This window comes from Antechinus flavipes, chromosome 4 (genome assembly GCF_016432865.1).
Source record: "Antechinus flavipes isolate AdamAnt ecotype Samford, QLD, Australia chromosome 4, AdamAnt_v2, whole genome shotgun sequence".
Lineage (NCBI taxonomy): Eukaryota > Metazoa > Chordata > Mammalia > Dasyuromorphia > Dasyuridae > Antechinus > Antechinus flavipes.
The window spans coordinates 25,830,627-25,848,142 of NC_067401.1; the positions used below are offsets into that span (position 1 = coordinate 25,830,627).

Genomic DNA, 17,516 nt, shown 5'->3' on the forward strand with positions numbered 1-17,516 from the left:
AATTATATATATCATGTAGGGGAGGGGAAGGAAGGGGAAAGAAGGGAAAAATATTTGGAAAATAAGATTTTTCAAGGGTGACTGTTGAAAACTATTTTTGCATGTCTTTTGAAAATATAAAAAGATGTTATCTTTAAAAAAAAACAAAACACTTCCATTATATTCACATACCATAACTTACTCATCTAGTCCCCAACCGATGGACACCCACTTAATTTCCATTTCCTTGCCCCTACAAAAAGGGCTGCTACCGGATGAATACAGAGAGGCTTGGCGAGACTTACATGAACTGATGCTAAGTGAAATGAGCAGAACCAGGAGATCATTATACACTTTGACAACGATACTGTATGCGGATGTATTCTGATGGAAGTGGATTTCTTTGACAAAGAGACCTAATTCAGTTTCAATTGATAAATGATGGACAGAAGCAGCTACACCCAAAGAACACTGGGAAATGAATGTAAACTATTTGCATTTTTGTTTTTCTTCCCGGGTTATTTTTACCTTCTGAATCCAATTCTCCCTGTGCAACAAGAGAACTGTTCGATTCTACAAACATATATTGTATCTAGGATATACTGCAACATATTTAACATATATATAGGACTGCTCGCCATCTAGGGGAGGGGGTGGAGGGAGAGAAGGGAAAAATCGGAACAGAAGTGAGTGCAAGGGATAATGTTGTAAAAAAAATTACCTTGGCCTGGGTTCTATCAATAAAAAAGTTATTATTAAAAAAAAAGAAAGAAAGAAAGAAAAAGGGCTACTACCATTTTTGCATATATGGGTCTTTTCCTTTTTTTTTCCCCTATTATCTCTGGGATACAGGCCTAGTAGTAATACTGCTGGATCAAAGGGTGTGCACAGTTTTATGGCTCTTTCTCCCCTTTTAAAAAAAAATCCCTATAGGATACAGACATAGTGTAGTATTCCTTGGTCAAAGGGTATTTGCAGTTTTATTACCCTTTGGGCATAGTTCCAAATTACTTACTAAAATGGTTTGATCAGTTTATAACTCCACTAACCACTAGTGTTCCTATTTTTTCATATTCCCTCCAAATTAGTCATTTTTTGTCTTATTTGCCGTTCTGATAGGTCTAATGTAGTAACTCAGATTTTAAAATTTGTATTTCTCTAATCAATAGCTATTTAGAGCATTTTTTTTACATGACTATTATAGATAGCTTTGGTTTCTTCTGAAAAAAACTTAACTGTCTACTGGGAAATGACTTGTATTCTTAGAAATTTGACTTGTTCTCTATATATTTAGGAAATGAAGCCTTGTCAGAGAAACGTGATGCAAATCTCTACAACACGCTCACCTTTCCTTCCTCTCCCCCCCACCCTGCTACTTTCCTTAAAATCTTAGCTACATTGGTTTTGTCTTTGAAGAACTTTAAAATTTTAATGTTAATTAAAATTATTTGTAAACTAACATTTTATAAAAATAAGCCATTATTTTTTGTCTCTTATGTGTAATAATGCCCATTTAATTGACACATCAGATTCTTGGTCCTGTAGTTGACACTCCTCCTCCGGGGATGAGAAAAGGCATAGACTCATAGACCCAAGTACAAATTTTAGCTTTTTTCCCCCACCTCAGTGTGTGGTTGGGTTTCAGGTTCTCAGCGTAGGAACCAGAGAACTGTCTTGCTCCCATCCCCTTGTCTCCACCAAGGAAGCTTCTTGATCCTAAGTCAGAGTTGGGGATTGGGTACAAAGGTTTCTTTTAGCCTTGGGGTTGGTTGTCCTGCTCATGGGGGAGCTGGGAAGGCTCTCACGCTCAATCCAGGCTTCTCTCGTACAGGTTTCTCCCCAGGAGATGGTTCAGGAGATCCACCAAGTGCTAATGGATCGGGAGGACACCTGCCACCGCACATGCTTCTCTCTGCAACTGGATGGCAATGTGCTTGACAACTTCTCTGAGCTCCGGACCATTGAGGGGCTGGAGGAAGGCTCCATGTTGAGAGTGGTGGAAGGTCAGTGACTGTTCTCAGGAGCCATTTGGGGGTAGGAGGATGGTTAATATATTCATGATCAAACCGAGACGCCCAAAGGATCAGAGTCAACTGCAATCAAGGTAGATGACACCAAAATCGATATGGGTCCAAAAAATAATTTGTATAAAGCAGATTGGGATGACAGCATGTGGGAAAGAGTTGGGGCTCTGTAGGAATCGGCAGCTAGCTGGAGTAGCCACAGGCTCTTTTCTAGGGGCTTGCCTTGGTTCTCAGGTCTGATTTTAGAGTGGAGATTACTCTTTTACTGGATTTTCACCCTCTAAGAAGAGAGACTTGTTCTTTGTCATCTCTTCCAGGCTCTGGGATATAGATTTGGAAATAAAATTGGGAAAAATAAGGTTTTCGTTAAGCCTTCCACCCGTCACATCCCTGGAGTTAGTCCTTTGCACTCACCTCTCCATCTAGTATTTTCTTTCCTAGCTCCTTTTCTTCTGCTCCCTTTCCTGAAAATAAGTTTTCTTCTCTGAGCTCTGGGAGTCAAAACTTAGACTGAGCTTTCCCACATTTGGTCGGTGCTGGGTATAGTTGTTGGCTTCCTATTTTTAAGTTCTGTGCAGGCAAGCCTGGATCAGGGTCCTGACTTGCTGCCTGCTGGGGCCAGGGGCTTCCCCTGAGCTGCCCAGCTTTACCTCAGCTGGCCCCTGGAAGCCTGTTTCCCTGACCTGCACCCACACCTGGAGACTCGGGAGACATTGAAATGATATTTTTTCCTCCACCAAAACTTTCTCTGGTGTTTGGTAGTCCTAGTCTGTGCTTGTTGATCCAGAGCGTTTATCAAGCACCAGCCATGACCCCCAGCCCTGTGTGTACAGTAGTACGAGGCTGCTTAAGCTTTTTCCATTTGTGAACACTTTACAGCTGAGAAATTTTTTTACATGACCATGGGTGTGTAGGCATATAAAGTAGTTAATACAAATCAAACCTTTGCTGATAATAAATCATTATTTTGCAACCCCAACATTCTGTCGTGACCCACAGTTTAAGAAGCCGGGCAGTACATTAGCTGGTCTCTTGTTTCCCGAGGAAGATAGATAGCACCAGATGGGAGCTTCCTTCCTTCTCACTGTCTACTCCTTGAGGTTCCTTACTGTTTTTATGGCCTTAGAATCTTGGAACAGGTATATCTTTTTTTAAATTTGATTTTTTTTTTTCCTAAATAGCATTCCTTTCTTCCAAATACATGTGAAGGTAGTTCTCAGCATCCTTTCCTGTGAGACTTTGTGTTCCAAACCTTCTCCGACTCTCTCCAAGACCCATCCCCAACACTCTGATAGACATTAGACATATGCAGTCCTTTTCGACGTATTTCCTTACTGGAACAGGTCCCTGCCAGAACCATCCTCCTGGGTCTGGCTTTGGACCAGACCTTACCCCTGTCTCTCTTTGCACTCTCCCTCCCAAATGCCTTCCCTCTTTGACATCTTCAGTCTTGATTTCCTCACCGACTTCTTCCCAAATCTCTGCTACAGTAGAATCCCAACTTTTGCTCATCCTAACAAGGCTTTTCGGATCCCCTCTGCCCATTTTCAACCTCTCCCCTTCCCTTTCTGGCCACACTTCTTGCAAAATTTAATCCGGTCTGTTTCCATCCTTCTCACACTGCTCGCAGGCAGACAGGACTCAGCCACTTTCTCTGTGCTAACCTGAGGATAGACACCCTCCTCTGGAGCTCTCCTCCCCCGGTGCCAGTGTGGGCACAGGGCTTCTGGTAGCATTCTCCCTTCCTCAGGTTCCCTTGAACACGCTTCTCTGTGTGCACGGAGAGCTTCTTGTTTGGTTTGGGAACCCAGTTCCCCTCATACTGCCTGTTTTCTGAGCTCACTTGAGCCAGGCTTCTTATCCAATGGTCTCTCCTTTCCTTGACTTTTCCCTCCCTCATGCTCCCGGCATCTTCAGGCTCCTTTGCTGTGACAGAACTTGGAATAACAACCTGACCCTTGGCTTTGGTGGCAAAGGGCCTGCATTCAAGTGCTCTTTCTGCCTCTTCTCCCTGGGAGACTTTGGACTAGTCCAAAGAGACTTTGGAGCCTCTCAGCCTCAGTTTCTGTCTCTTAAAACGGGCCTGATGGTCTCTGAGGGGCTTCTGGCCTAGAGCTGGGCCCCCACAGCTTCCCCCAGAGCCTCGTTCCTTCATGTGCCTTCAGCTCCCGCCTTTCCTCTGCCCCACTCACTTTCCCAAACAAGAGAAATGGTCTGTTTCCAGCTTCCTGTCACTGGAGATTGACCCGTGTATCCGTCTCCAGGAGGGCTTCTCGGGGGTTGGGATTCCGGCCTGTGAATACTTGTATCTAATACACAGCGCGAGGAGTTTGGTGTTCCCAGGATAACTCGGCACCGGCTTCAGTGTCCGCTGTGCTGGGTGGGCCATGAGCAAACCCCTCCGGCGGGATGTCCCAAGGAAGCGAACGTCAGCTGTTCTTCTTTCTGACAGCGTCAGGCCCCGGAGAACCTGGTTCCTAGGAACCCTTTGTTTCAGGGCCGGTGACGGGGGAGCTTGCCTGGAACTAGGCTCAGGTGCCTAACCAGCTGTGTGGCCTTGGTGGGGCTAGACCTCAGTTGCCCCTTTTGTGAAATGAGAGGTTTGGCCTAGCTGTCCTCGGAGGCCCCATCTGGCTCCCTGTGCTCCCACTAGCTTTGTTGGGTTGGCCTGGGCCTCTGTCCTTTTCTGCACTCTGGGGCCTTTGGCCCATGGGCTCATCTCCTGCCTGGGGCACTCTGGCCTTTCCCCTGCCCTAGGCTGCCCCTTACGCCAGAAGCTGCCCCCTTGGACTTGGTATAATGCTTTGTTTCTGCCCCTTGGTCATTCCCGTATTTCAATAAAACAGACCTTTAGGACCTGGGCTACGTGCTGCTGGGGGACTTGGGGGGCCCTTTGGCTCTGCTTCTAGGGCCTGTGCCATCTGTCCTCACAAGGCCGGCTGCGCTCTGCACACACGCCTCTGAGACTTGGGAGGAAAGCCCCAGCAGGCTCCAGGGCCGGGAATGCGGGGGGAGGTCTGCTGGGTGCCGGCTTGTGCTCGCCCCTCTGCTGAAGCCATCCCTGTGAAGCAAGGGGGGATCTGAAGTGCATTTCTGCTCTGAGTCTGTGACTCCTCCCCAGAGCCCTACACCGTCCGGGAAGCCCGAATCCACGTGCGCCACATCCGAGACCTTTTGAAAAGCCTGGATCCCTCAGATGCCTTCAATGGGGTGGACTGCAACTCCCTGTCCTTCCTCAGCATCTTCACGGATGGTGACTTAGGAGGTACCCCCCCCCCCCCCTTCCTGGGGTCCTTAACTCCCTGCCCTCCTGGGTCCTTCACCCTCCTTGCCTTCCTGTGGCCCTACCTCCGAACCCCTCTGGGGTCCTTACCCTCCTGCCCCGCAGGGTCCCCTGGGCTTGAGGTCAGGACAGATGTCTTTTCCTGAGGGAATGCCGGGGGAATGTCCTGCCCTTACTGGTGAGCCCCACTTTGCCCTGTCCCAGGTCTCCTGGGAGACATCCTGATAATAGGTTGGGGATGTGGACCCGGCGTGTGGCTTGCCCATGTAGGGGTTTGTAGGGGTCGGGGGCCGCTTGTCTCACGGGGTCACCTTTTTGCCCCTTCAGATAGCGGGAAGAGGAAGAAGAAGGGCATTGAAATGGAGCCGATTGACTGCACCCCCCCTGAGCACATCCTCCCCGGAAGCAAGGAGCGGCCGCTCTGTGCTCTGCAGCCTCAGAACCGGGACTGGAAGGTAAGTTGTCCCCGGGCCTCAGGCCATCCAGGAGACCCAGGCTCCTGCACCGCATCCAGGGCCCCACCAGGCCCGTGCCCGCCCACCCATAGCCTGGGTCCAGCGGCTTTGACTGCTGCTGTTCACACACGCACGTGCACGCGCCCACCCCTCCTGTCCCCACAGCCCCTGCAGTGTCTGAAGGTGCTCACCATGAGCGGCTGGAACCCCCCACCTGGGAACCGGAAGATGCATGGGGATCTCATGTACCTCTTTGTGATCACGGCAGAGGACCGGCATGTCAGCATCACGGCCTCCACGCGCGGTTTTTACCTGAACCAGTGAGTGTGCCCCTTGTCCGGCCCGGCCCCGAATCTCCCCCCCGGCCCCCGCCTGCCCACGGCTTCCCCCCGGCCCCTCCCTCTCCCTTCTCTGCCCCTGTCCCCAACCCTGAGCTTGGCACTATCTGGGCCAGGACCGGCCTTGACCGCCCTCGTCTCCTCGCAGGTCCACCGCGTACAACTTTAACCCCAAACCTGCCAGCCCCCGGTTCCTGAGCCATTCCTTGGTGGAGCTGCTCAACCAGATCAGTCCGACCTTCAAGAAGAACTTTGCTCTCCTGCAGAAGAAAAGGTGAGGTCCCTTCCCGCTTGGCCGGGCCCTTCCGGCGTCTGGCCCGGCCCCTGCCCTGAAGGTCCCCCCCCCTCCCCAGGGGAGACTCTGCCCTTTGTCTTATCTACTTTCTGTTCTTGGACCCGGAGCTGGGGTTCGGGGTGGGACCTTCCGCCACAGGCTCTGACTGGAGAAAGGGGAGCCTGCCCAGGACCTCAGGGTCCTAAGCAGAGCCATTGGGGGGGTTCCCCAAGGAACTTGGGTCGGCATCAGACAGAGGACCTGAAACCGCGCCGTCAGGGACTCGTCATGAACACCCCTGGCCTGGACGCTTCAGGCCCGACTCGCCTCCCTGCGTCCGCCCCGGGGCCTTGAGCGGGGGAGTCTGGGGGAGGAAAGGCAGTTCTGGGGAGAGGGCCCGCAGGGAAAGGCGGGGCCATCTTGTGCCGCACTGGGGGGGCCTGTTTGGTGATGCTGCTGGGGGGTGTCTCCCCGATGCAGGGTCCAGCGCCACCCTTTCGAGAGGATCGCCACCCCGTTCCAGGTGTACAGCTGGACGGCCCCCCAGGTGGAGCACGCCATGGACTGCGTGCGGGCTGAGGACGCCTACACGTCTCGGCTGGGCTACGAAGAGCACATCCCTGGCCAGGTGCCCTGCCAGCCCCCCTCCCCCCTCAGCCTCCTGGGTACTTGTCAGAGCCTGCGACACCCCCCCTTCCTCCTGTGTGAAGGGAGAGTGGGAGGGAGGGGGCTGGGGCTTGGGACCGCCTTGTGGACCGATGTGGGTAAGGGAGGGAGGCTGGGCCTGTCCCCAGGAGCCGTGGCCGTGTCCCAGAGGCCTCTAACCGCTCGCTGGGCTGGGGCCTTCTCCTAGACCCGGGACTGGAACGAGGAGCTGCAGACCACAAGGGAGCTTCCTCGCAAGAACCTTCCTGAGCGGCTGCTGCGGGAACGCGCCATCTTCAAGGTAGGGAGAGGAGCACCTGCTCCGTGGCTTCCCAGTCCCAGTTGTCGACTGATGTAGGCGGGCTGATGTAGGGCCCCTGGGGGGGCTCGGGGAGCAGAGGGTATGTGGCTGCTCTTCCCTTCCCAGCCCCCTCTCCCCCCTACCCCCCATGACTCTGGCCATCTCACAGCGTTAGAGCCTCAAGCTGTGCAAACTGAGGCCCGCAGAGGGAAGAGCCCGAGGTCTCGTGGGTGGTGGAGGCGGGGCTGGAGGCAGGACCCGCTGTGCTCCTGCTCTCCCAAAGTTGTGGCCGCCCCGCTGGCCTCCGGGCCGCTCCTCAGCTCGACCGCAGCCTCCCAGGCCGGGGGGAGGCCTTCTCCCTCCTCCTCCTGCAGGGTGAGCCTCGGTGCTCCCCCACCGAGTGTCCGGGAGAGGGACCCCTGTTAGCTTGGGATGCTCTGCCCGGGCAGGGACCCAGGAGGGGGGGGAGCGCGCTTCTGGGCAGCTACGTTTGGGTTTAAAAGCCTTTCTCCGGCAACGGGGGCCCCAGGCCCTCTGACCCCAGCAGGGGTCCCCTGACCCCCTCCCCCCCGAGGGGGCAGCGGCTGAGCAAAGGCCGGATTCCCTCGCTGAGCCGACTCTCCGCCGGCCAGGTGCACAGTGACTTCACGGCGGCGGCCACGCGGGGGGCCATGGCGGTCATCGACGGCAACGTCATGGCCATCAACCCCAGCGAGGAGACCAAGATGCAGATGTTCATCTGGAACAACATCTTCTTCAGTCTGGGCTTCGACGTCCGAGACCACTACAAGGACTTCGGGGGGGACGTGGCCGCCTACGTGGCCCCCACCAACGACCTGAACGGGGTGCGCACCTACAACGCAGTCGACGTCGAGGGCCTCTACACCCTGGGCACCGTGGTGGTGGACTACCGCGGCTACCGAGTCACGGCCCAGTCCATCATCCCCGGCATCCTCGAGCGGGAGCAGGAGCAGAGCGTCATCTACGGCTCCATCGATTTCGGGAAGACGGTGGTCTCGCACCCGCGCTACCTCGAGCTCCTGGAGAAGACCAGCCGGCCCCTGAAGATCCAGCGGCACCGGGTGCTCAACGATCGCGACGAGGAGGTGGAGCTGTGCTCCTCCGTGGAGTGCAAGGGCATCATCGGCAACGACGGCCGCCACTACATCCTGGACCTGCTGCGCACCTTCCCCCCCGACCTCAACTTCCTGCCGGTGGCTGGCGAGGAGCTCCCCGAGGACTGCCGGCGGGCCGGCTTCCCCAAGCCTCACCGCCACAAGCTCTGCTGCCTGCGCCAGGAGCTGGTGGACGCCTTTGTGGAGCACAGGTGAGGCTGGGGAAGCCCGGGAGCTGCCCCGTGTGGCCGGAGGCTCGGCATTGGCCCAGAACGGAGCCCTCTTCCGCAGGACCGGGCTTCCTGGGCCGAGACATCCTGCCCAGGTTCCCCCCGAGGAGCGCGGGCGCAGGGAGAGCAGGGATCGGTCCCAGGCCTCCCCCTCCCGGGGTGGGCTGGGTGCAGGGCGCTGGCCTAAGCCCTGGGCCTGCTCCTCCAGGTACCTCCTCTTCATGAAACTGGCGGCCATTCAGCTCATGCAGCAGAAGGCTAACAGGGCCGAGAGCCCGGGCCCCCTGGAGAACGGCGCTTGTGAGGCCGGGGCCTCGGAGAGCCCGGAGGCCCTGGAGGCCGCCGAGGAAGGGGCCAGCGGCCTAGCCAAGGTGAAGGAGCTCGCGGAGACCATCGCCTCCGACAGCGGCCCAGGTGGGGCTGGGGCCGGGGGCGGGGGGAGCCCTGAGATCGGCGGGTCCTGGGTCATGTCCTCGTGCCCTGTGGGGTCCGTGTCTGTCACTGCAGATCAGAGCCGAGCCCTGGGGGTGAGCGTCCGGCCCGGCTCTGATTGCTTTGCCTCTGCCGGGCTGGGGGTGGGGGCGCGTTGCCGGCAGTGGTCCAGGCCGCGGGGGCCCCGCTCCTCCTCACAGGCTAGATGAAGAACTGGATGTGGCCCGTTCTGCCGCGGGGCCCGGCCGAGCTGATGGGGAGAGGGGCTCTCCCCCGGGCTTCCCCCAGACAAGCCCCATCCGTGCCCTGCCCCGAGAGGGACCGCAGAGGCTCGACAAGCAGCGCCCTGCTTCTTCCTCATCTGCCCGTGCCCTTCTCTCCCCAGCAGTGGACCCCAAGAGCCGGGAGGTGATCCAGAACGCCTGTAAGGCCGTGGGCTCGGTCAGCAGCACCTCCTTTGACATCCGCTTCAACCCTGACATCTTTTCACCAGGTGGGAGGCAGGGGAAGGCCCCCCAGGGGGCCCAGGGATGGGGTCAACCAAAGCGGGGTGTGTGTGGGTGTTTGGGGGGAGGGAGCTGTAGCCTGAAGGCAGCCTCTAAGCAGTTCCAGGGTGAGGGTGCCCGCCCCCTTACCCCCAGATCCCGCCCCTCTCTTCCCGCTCCGCTGATAGGTGTGCGATTCCCCGAGTCCTGCCAAGATGAAGTTCGAGACCAGAAGCAGCTTCTCAAAGACGCCGCGGCCTTCTTGCTCTCCTGCCAGATCCCCGGCCTGGTGAGGGCCCGAGAGCCAGGGGATGCCCCAAGTCCAGCCGCCTCAGTTAGCGCAGGAGCTGCCCTGGGCCCCCCGGAGCGCTCCCCCTCCCCCTCCCCCTGGCCTGGGACAGAGCAGGCTTGGGCCAGTCGAGGAGAGGGAAGGAAACGCTGTCGTCTCAGCCTTTTCCTTTGTAGGAAGTCCCGGCTCACACCCACCCCGGGCCTCCCTGCAGTTGCGGGGACCCCTGTAGGTCACCCTCTGAGCCTCATCTGTAAAAGGGAGAGGGAGGCCACAGGCCCTGCCCGTGTCCCTGGGAAAGGGAGTTTGGGGGAGCGAGATGACCTCCTTGGTCTTCCGGGGGCCCTCGGCGCTCCTGACTGCGCTCCTCTCGGGGGGTCCGGGGGAGCAGGATAGGCCCACCCAGATCGGAGGGTGCTGGTCGGGGGCTTCTGGGGCTGGGGGCACCAGCGCCTTCCTGACCCCCTCCCGTGCCCCAGGTGAAAGACTGCACAGATCACACAGTGCTGCCCATGGACGGCGCCACCTTGGCGGAGGCCATGCACCAGCGCGGCATCAACATCCGCTACCTGGGCAAGGTGCTGGACTTTGTGCTCAGGAGCCCGGCCCGACCTCAGCTGGACCACATCTATGTGAGTGGCGCGGCCGGGGCGGGGGCGGGGGCAAAGGGAAGGCGCCTCCACGGCAGCTGATGGCGTCTCCCCCCAACCCCTTGCAGAAAATCGGCATCAGCGAGCTCATCACCCGCTCGGCCAAGCACATCTTCAAGACGTACCTTCAGGTAGCCCCGGCCCGGAGGTGGCCCTGGGGGGGCCCACAGTGCCCTCGGGGTGCGCTGGGCCCCGGGACTGGCCTTGGGGGGGCCGGGCGTGGGCTGGGCCCTGGGCCTCTTAGCCGGGTCGGACCCTGACACCGGTGTGCTTGACTCAGGGTGTGGAACTCTCGGGCCTCTCGGCGGCCATCAGCCACTTCCTGAACTGCTTCCTCAGTTCCTTCCCCAACCCCGTTGCCCACCTCCCCGCTGACGAGCTCGTCTCCAAGAAGAAGAACAAGAGGAGGAAAAACAGGCCCCCGGGAGGGGCCGACAACACGGCCTGGGCCGTCATGACCCCCCAGGAGCTCTGGAAGGACATCTGCCAGGAGGCCAAGAGCTATTTTGACTTCCGTCTTGAGTGGTGAGGGAAGGTGGGGGGAGGGGGGAGTGGGAGTTAAGGGCCAAGTGTGGGGGTCGGGGAAAGGATTGGGGGGGTCGGGGAAAGGATGGGGGGGTCGGGGAAAGGATGGGGGGGTCGGGGAAAGGATGGGCCAGAGAACGGCAGCCTCTGCTTGGGGAGCTCGGTGCTCCTGGAGCCTGAGCAGAGGCAGCCGGGAGGGAGCTGGAGGCAGGGCCCGGAGACACTGAGCTCCTGCTGTTCCTCAGTGAGACCGTCGACCAGGCCGTGGAGACCTTTGGACTGCAGAAGATAACCCTCCTGCGAGAGATCTCCCTGAAAACCGGCATCCAGGTGGGTGCAGAGACCGCGCGCCCCGGCTGACCGGCCGCAGCACTCGGGGGCTGGAGCGACCCCCGCTCACGCCCCCCTGCTGCTGCCCCCCGCAGATCTTACTCAAGGAGTACAGCTTCGACAGCAGGCACAAGCCGGCCTTCACCGAGGAGGACGTCCTCAACATCTTCCCCGTGGTCAAGCACGTCAACCCCAAGGCCTCCGATGCCTTCCACTTCTTCCAGAGCGGCCAGGCCAAAGTGCAGCAGGGTGGGCGCACGGGCCGGGCCGGGCCGGGGGGGGGGGGGCGCGCGAGGGCGCGGGCGCGGGATTACAGGCCTCGCTTCCCTGCCAGGCTTCCTGAAGGAGGGCTGCGAGCTCATCACGGAGGCCCTGAACCTCTTCAACAACGTGTACGGGGCCATGCACGTGGAGATCTGCGCCTGCCTGCGCCTCCTCGCCCGGCTGCACTACATCATGGGGGACTACGCCGAGGTGGGAGCTTCTCCCCCAGGCCCTCGTCTGCGGCCCCAGAGACGGGGGAGGGGGGAGGCCGCTCAGTGGGAGAAGGCCCGACCGCCGCGGCAGCACCACTGAGCTCTCCTCCCCTTGGCTGCTTCCTAGGCCTTAAGTAACCAGCAGAAGGCGGTGCTGATGAGTGAGCGGGTGCTGGGAATCGAGCACCCCAACACCATCCAGGAATACGTGAGTGCTTCGGGGCCCCTGGCCCGGGCTGGAGGCTTCGGCCGAGGTTCCGGGTGTCCTTGGGCTTAGTTTCCTCATCTGAAAATCGAGGGGGAGGAGGGACGTGGGGATAGTGCCCGGGCCTTCGGGCACTTGGTGCCCTTCCGGGCGGGCAGCTAGAAGCCAGGGGTTGAGCTCCTGGCGCCCCCAGGGACGAGAGGCGCGAGCCCGGGCTGCGAGGTCGGAGGCAGGGCCTGACCCTGTCCTCGGCCTCCGCAGATGCACCTGGCTCTCTACTGCTTCGCCAGCAGCCAGCTGTCCACGGCCTTGAGCCTGCTCTACCGCGCCCGCTACCTCCTGCTGTTGGTCTTCGGGGAAGACCATCCGGAAATGGCCCTGCTGGATGTGAGTGTCGGGGCAGGCCCCGGGGCGGGGGGGCTGGGGGCGCGGCCCGGCCCCCGCCTCACGCCTGGCTTATCCCCAGAACAACATTGGACTGGTGCTGCACGGGGTCATGGAGTATGAGCTCGCCCTGCGCTTCCTGGAGAACGCCCTGAGCATCAACGCCAAGTACCATGGGGCCAAGTCCCTCAAGGTGGCCCTCAGGTGAGCGGGCGCTCCTAGGAGCCCACCAGACCCCCCCCCATCTTACCCCCCCCCACCTCTCCCAGTCACCAGCCTCTTGAGGGCCCCTGAGACCCCTCTCGGTCTCATTCCTCCTTCACAAGAGGCCCCTGAGGGATGCTGGTCATCGTGGTACCGTGGGAGGCAGAAAGACCACCCTCGTCATTAGAGGGACTCCCCGTGTGCGCTTCCAGACGGACCCTAACCCCCAGGGTCCCACCCAGCGGCCTTCCCAGAGACTGGAGGGGGGGAGGCCGCAGCGCTGGGGCCTCCCTTGTCACCTTGGAGCGAGGGCAGAGCTCACCGGGCCCCCTCTGCCTCCTCAGTCACCACCTGGTGGCCCGGGTCTACGAGAGCAAGGCCGAGTTCCGGTCGGCCCTGCAGCACGAGAAGGAGGGCTACACCATCTACAAGAGCCAGGTGAGGCGGTCGGCGGGCAGAGGGGGCAGGGGGCGGCCCACGCCCCGCACGGGGGTCTCCTGACCCGGCTTCTCTCGGCAGCTCGGAGAGAGCCACGAGAAGACCAAGGAGAGCTCGGACTACCTGAAGTGCCTCACCCAGCAGGCGGTGGCCCTGCAGCGCACCATGAATGAGATCTACCGCAATGGCTCCAGCGCCAACATCGTGCCCCTCAAGGTACCCGGGCCTGCCACTCCCCAGCCAGGGTGGGAGGTGTGCCCGCGGTGCCCAGTCTCACCAGCGCCCCTTGTCCGTGCCCAGGTCACAGCCCCCAGCATGGCCAGCGTCTTGGAGCAGCTCCACATCATTAACGGCATCCTCTTCATTCCACTCAGGTCAGTTCAGGGTCAGGGGGCAAAGGGGGAAGGAGATCGCCTGGGGTGGGTGCAGCTCGAAGGGCACAGCCGCGCCTCCCTGCCCCTGAAATGGGCCGTGGGGCCGAGTGCGAGTTCTTCTGAGGCCCGGGGGCAGGCTGGCTTTTGGCCTCTCCTGGCCAACGTCCACAGCGGCCCCCCAGGCCCCTCCCAGCAGCCTTTGCTCCTTCCCCTATTGCTGCTAGGCCCATCTCCACGTATTGTTTAGGCCACCGGCGTTGTCCCCCGCTTTCAGTCTCCCCTTTCACTTAAAAGCCTGACAGAGTCGCCGCACAAGCGCCCGCAGGCAGACCTTGGCTAGAAACGGCCTCTGCAGCCTCTGCAGGGCGGGGGCCGCACTTTGGGCCCCTGGAAATGTCATTGGGCTTCTTGGAGCGCCAGCTTCTTTCACGTGGTCCCCACAGAAAGCCTCCGGCCCCCTGGGGAGCCCTCTGGGCTGATGCCCATCCCCCTTTCCCAGACCCCGACACTTGCCTTGATCCTTCCCTTCTCTCAGCTCAGCGGGCCCTCGAGGCAGGGGCAGGGAGACCACTGAGCCTTCCACTCGCCCTCCCGGCCCCCAGCACTTGCTTCCTTCTCTGCGGGTCTCTCTCCTTCTGTCTCTGTTCCCTTTTGTTGAGAACTTACTGGCATTAAGCAAGGGTCACTCGCTAGGATGGGTTTAGTGTCTGAGGCCGGGTTTGAACTCGGGTCCTCCTGACTCGGGGGCTGATGCTCTATCAGCTGCGCCCCCTAGTGGTCTCAGTAGCTGGAACCAGCACCATCTTCTACTCCTCTTCCCCCCCCCCCCCCCCCCCAGAACATCTTTAAGCCTCAACTTCTCCCCTCAAGTTCTGCTGCTGGCGGGGCCGCAACGAGGGCCTTGGGGGCGCTGGGTCTCGCTTCCTTGGCCCATCTTTGCCTCCTTTTCCCTTCCTTCACTTAGCTGGCAAGTTCCGGCCCCTTTGTTGGCCGAGGTTGGTTTAATTCTAAGGCGGGATGGGATTGGATGTCCAAGTTTCCAGGGAAGCCATTTTGCCTTTTTGAAGTCTTCTGGCTTCCCAGCTGTGTTGTGCATAGGGGAAATCGCCAAAGGAGGGGCTCTGGCTAAGTGAAGGGAGCGTCCCTGGAAGTCTCCCTCGAGCTCTTGGACTCTCCCAAGAGTGTAAAGAGATGGAAAGACCCCACGTTTCCAGGAGGCCCCGGGCCGCCAAGTTGTCCACCCCCCTGTCTCCCGGGCCTCGAGTTGTCCGGGTGGGGGGTGTCGGGTCTGGGCGTGGGCACCAGGTCCCTGGCCCTCTGACCGAGCGTGAACCTCTTGCCAACCTTCCTCCTCAGCCAAAAAGATCTGGAAAACCTCAAGGCCGAGGTGGTGAGGCGGCACCAACTTCAAGAAACCAGCAAGGCCGCCACGCGGGATGCCGCCGCCACTGTCGCCGCCGCCGCCGGCTCTCGAGAGGAGGCAGCGTCCAGCCTCTTGCCAGGGGACGACCCCCCCACCTTGAGCTCAGTATGATGTTTCTGGGGCAGAGAGGGAGAAACTGGACACTCGCCCCCCCAGTGATTGGCAGAGGGCAGGTAGACGCCATGTCCTGCTGGCCGGGGAAGGGGTCACGTCCCCTTCCTCCCGAGCACCTTGGCCCCCAACCAAAATGTTCTTGCACTGGTATAATTAATACACGATGCAAAGTCCTTCTTGGAGCCCTATAATTGGATGGAGCGTGTGAGCATGTAGCCGCTGGCCAGGGACAGTGGGTGCCAGGGGCAGCCTCTGTTCCCCCCCTTCTCCCCACGTATTATTGATCAGTCCATTTCTCATGTGTACATAGCCCCAGCTTATTTCCCCAAATGGACTCTGTGGAGATGAGATTCTTTCTCAGGTCATTCGTATGCTTGACGTAAGGACGCTGCTGCTACCCGTGTTGCCGCCGCCACCGCCGCCGCCGCCTCCTCCTGAGGGTCTGCCCGCCCTCGGTCCGGGCGCCCAGGCTCCAAGCCAAACTGCGGGGGCCCCCCTTCTCCGCAGAGGGGATGTCCTGGCCTGGGCCCCCAACCCCCTCCGTGGCACCTTTGGTCGCTAATGTTAGCTTTTCTGCTTTAGGAAAGAGCCATTGCCCCCTCTGCAGCACTGTGTCGCCGTGACCGTTGCCACAGGGTGGCCGGGCCTGGGGGAGGGGAGCTGCCTCGGTGCCGTCTCCACGCCGAGTCCCTTCGCCCACCGCCGCCCGTCCATCTGTCCACAGTGCCTGGCGAGGTGCCGGACTGTGTCTCTGCGCCCCAGCTCAAATACGCACAGTCCCATTCCTGCCCGACCCCTCCAGAGCTTGAGCTGAGCACCTCCCCCTTCTCCAACTCCGGGTCCTCGACTGGGACCAGGAGTGGGCGAACCCCAGGGGAGGGGGGCTTTCAACGTGAATGTATTTTTTTCTCCTCCCCCCACCCTTTAAAGCTGTTTGAATGGTAGGAGGAAGGTGGGATTTACCGAGTGAGGGGAGCCCCAGGAGGGGAGCAGCACGAAATCATGAGTGTGGACAGATCACTCCCTCTCCCCCGTAAAGGGACGTTTTTAACAATTGTGTGACGTGGCTCAAGTCGGGGTCCTTTCTGTCTCTTGCTAATTGATCATGGTCACTACTGAGGATGTTTGCGGGGACAGCGGCACTTGGGGGCGTCAGGGGCAGGGGAAGGGACTGCCGCACACCAGGTGTGTGTGAGGAGGGTGACTTGTCGTGGGAAATGCCGCCTTCTCCCCTCACTTGAGCCCTAGAGGTCCAGTCCATCCAACCGCCTTGTTTCAAAAATCAAAGTGTCGAGAGCGCGAGTGTGAGCGAGAAAGTGAGTGTGAGCGTGTCCCCACAAGCTGATCAAGAACTTGGGTTTCTTGTTTTTAAACCATCACATCTTCGTTTCACATTGGAATAAAATGAATTTTTGAAACCTGCTGCCCGTCTCGGCGCTGTGCTTTTTGAATTATGGGAAGGACCCGGGCAACAGCTGGGGGAGGGGAGGGGAGTCAGGAGGCCTACCTCAGGGTGCACTTGACATCAGATGCCCTGTCACAGCAGCCTGAGCCCACATGGCTGGACCTAGAATGAGTAGGGGGACACTGTCCTCCCCCCTCAAAACCGGGGGATCTGCTGTAGGATTATGTAATAGGGCATCAGGAAGCTGGCCCCTATGCCCACGAGTGACTGGCATGGTCTTGTCTTCAAGACGGTCCCCCAGAAGCTTCTGAACAGGAGTCGGGGCAGGTTCCACAGGGAAGGGGTGAAGAGGATTAACAAGACACCGGGGCTGGCTGTTTTCACTGCCCACTGGCCTGTTAAGCCTGACTGGGCACTCATGGCCTTTTGTGCCCCCTTCATCCTCCCTGTCTTCCATCCCAAAGTTTTCCCCAGCCCCCCACCCTGGTTCAACGATATCCTGGTGATCTTGTTCAGTGCTTCTAAGTTTGGGTGAATTTTACCCAGAACCCCTTTGGTTTTTCTGAATGGCCATCTGCTCCATTCATTTGCTTGACTCATTATTTTCCTAACCCAGTTTCAAGCATGACGAGAACTTCCACCATGCTTTGGGGCGTATGTTCTGGTCTAAAGTCCTATAGTTTCTTAGGTGGGATGCACCATGCACTAAAAAAAATCAGTCTTAATTCTGAGCTTGGTCCAGTAAGTTTGAATTAAGCCTTCCAGTCCCCACAACTCCCCAATAATCCCTCTTTGACCCAGCCAGGGGATGGATTAGATTAGGAATCTAGGCCTTGCCTTCCAAGGTTTTAATGGTTAGGTTAGCACCATTTCTGCGCTCACTTTGTCCTTCCTAAATTCGCCCCTCCTCCCCCCCCAGGTAATCTTTAAAGTCTGGGGATAGAACGATAACGCGTTCCAGCCGGAGGATGGCAGCAAAGAGGCAGGCAGGGCAGCGATTCCAATGGAGGTGACGCAATCTAGTGGTTTCCTCAGATCTGTTGATTTTTTTTAAGGATCTCTGGTGAGAGGCAGGAACATCATCCAACCCTTAAGAAGCATTTCCAGCAAATGGGGAGAGTAAAAGTGTTGGCAAGGC

The 17,516-nt window shown here is 58.7% G+C and overlaps 1 protein-coding gene across 4 annotated transcripts in view; it reads left to right on the plus strand.

Moving 5' to 3' along the window:
- The window catches only part of CLUH (clustered mitochondria homolog), a 28,012-nt gene extending 11,616 nt beyond the window's left edge, over positions 1-16,396 (plus strand). For 2 of the 4 annotated variants that reach the window (XM_051992134.1, XM_051992132.1), the window contains exons 3-26: positions 1,811-1,982; positions 5,125-5,268; positions 5,614-5,741; positions 5,907-6,061; positions 6,228-6,353; positions 6,834-6,981; positions 7,207-7,299; positions 7,932-8,626; positions 8,853-9,058; positions 9,462-9,569; positions 9,750-9,850; positions 10,330-10,482; positions 10,569-10,631; positions 10,781-11,025; positions 11,271-11,355; positions 11,451-11,604; positions 11,690-11,829; positions 11,959-12,039; positions 12,298-12,423; positions 12,503-12,624; positions 12,969-13,062; positions 13,144-13,278; positions 13,363-13,436; positions 14,793-16,396. In XM_051992134.1, coding sequence (XP_051848094.1) covers positions 1,811-1,982; positions 5,125-5,268; positions 5,614-5,741; positions 5,907-6,061; positions 6,228-6,353; positions 6,834-6,981; positions 7,207-7,299; positions 7,932-8,626; positions 8,853-9,058; positions 9,462-9,569; positions 9,750-9,850; positions 10,330-10,482; positions 10,569-10,631; positions 10,781-11,025; positions 11,271-11,355; positions 11,451-11,604; positions 11,690-11,829; positions 11,959-12,039; positions 12,298-12,423; positions 12,503-12,624; positions 12,969-13,062; positions 13,144-13,278; positions 13,363-13,436; positions 14,793-14,970 — 3,726 coding nt within the window. In that variant the 3' untranslated portion in view covers positions 14,971-16,396. The remainder of the gene's footprint in view (positions 1-1,810; positions 1,983-5,124; positions 5,269-5,613; positions 5,742-5,906; positions 6,062-6,227; positions 6,354-6,833; positions 6,982-7,206; positions 7,300-7,931; positions 8,627-8,852; positions 9,059-9,461; positions 9,570-9,749; positions 9,851-10,329; positions 10,483-10,568; positions 10,632-10,780; positions 11,026-11,270; positions 11,356-11,450; positions 11,605-11,689; positions 11,830-11,958; positions 12,040-12,297; positions 12,424-12,502; positions 12,625-12,968; positions 13,063-13,143; positions 13,279-13,362; positions 13,437-14,792) is intronic. The other 2 variants (XM_051992135.1, XM_051992133.1) reach the window with 1 other exon arrangement.
- The last annotated feature ends 1,120 nt before the right edge of the window (positions 16,397-17,516 follow it).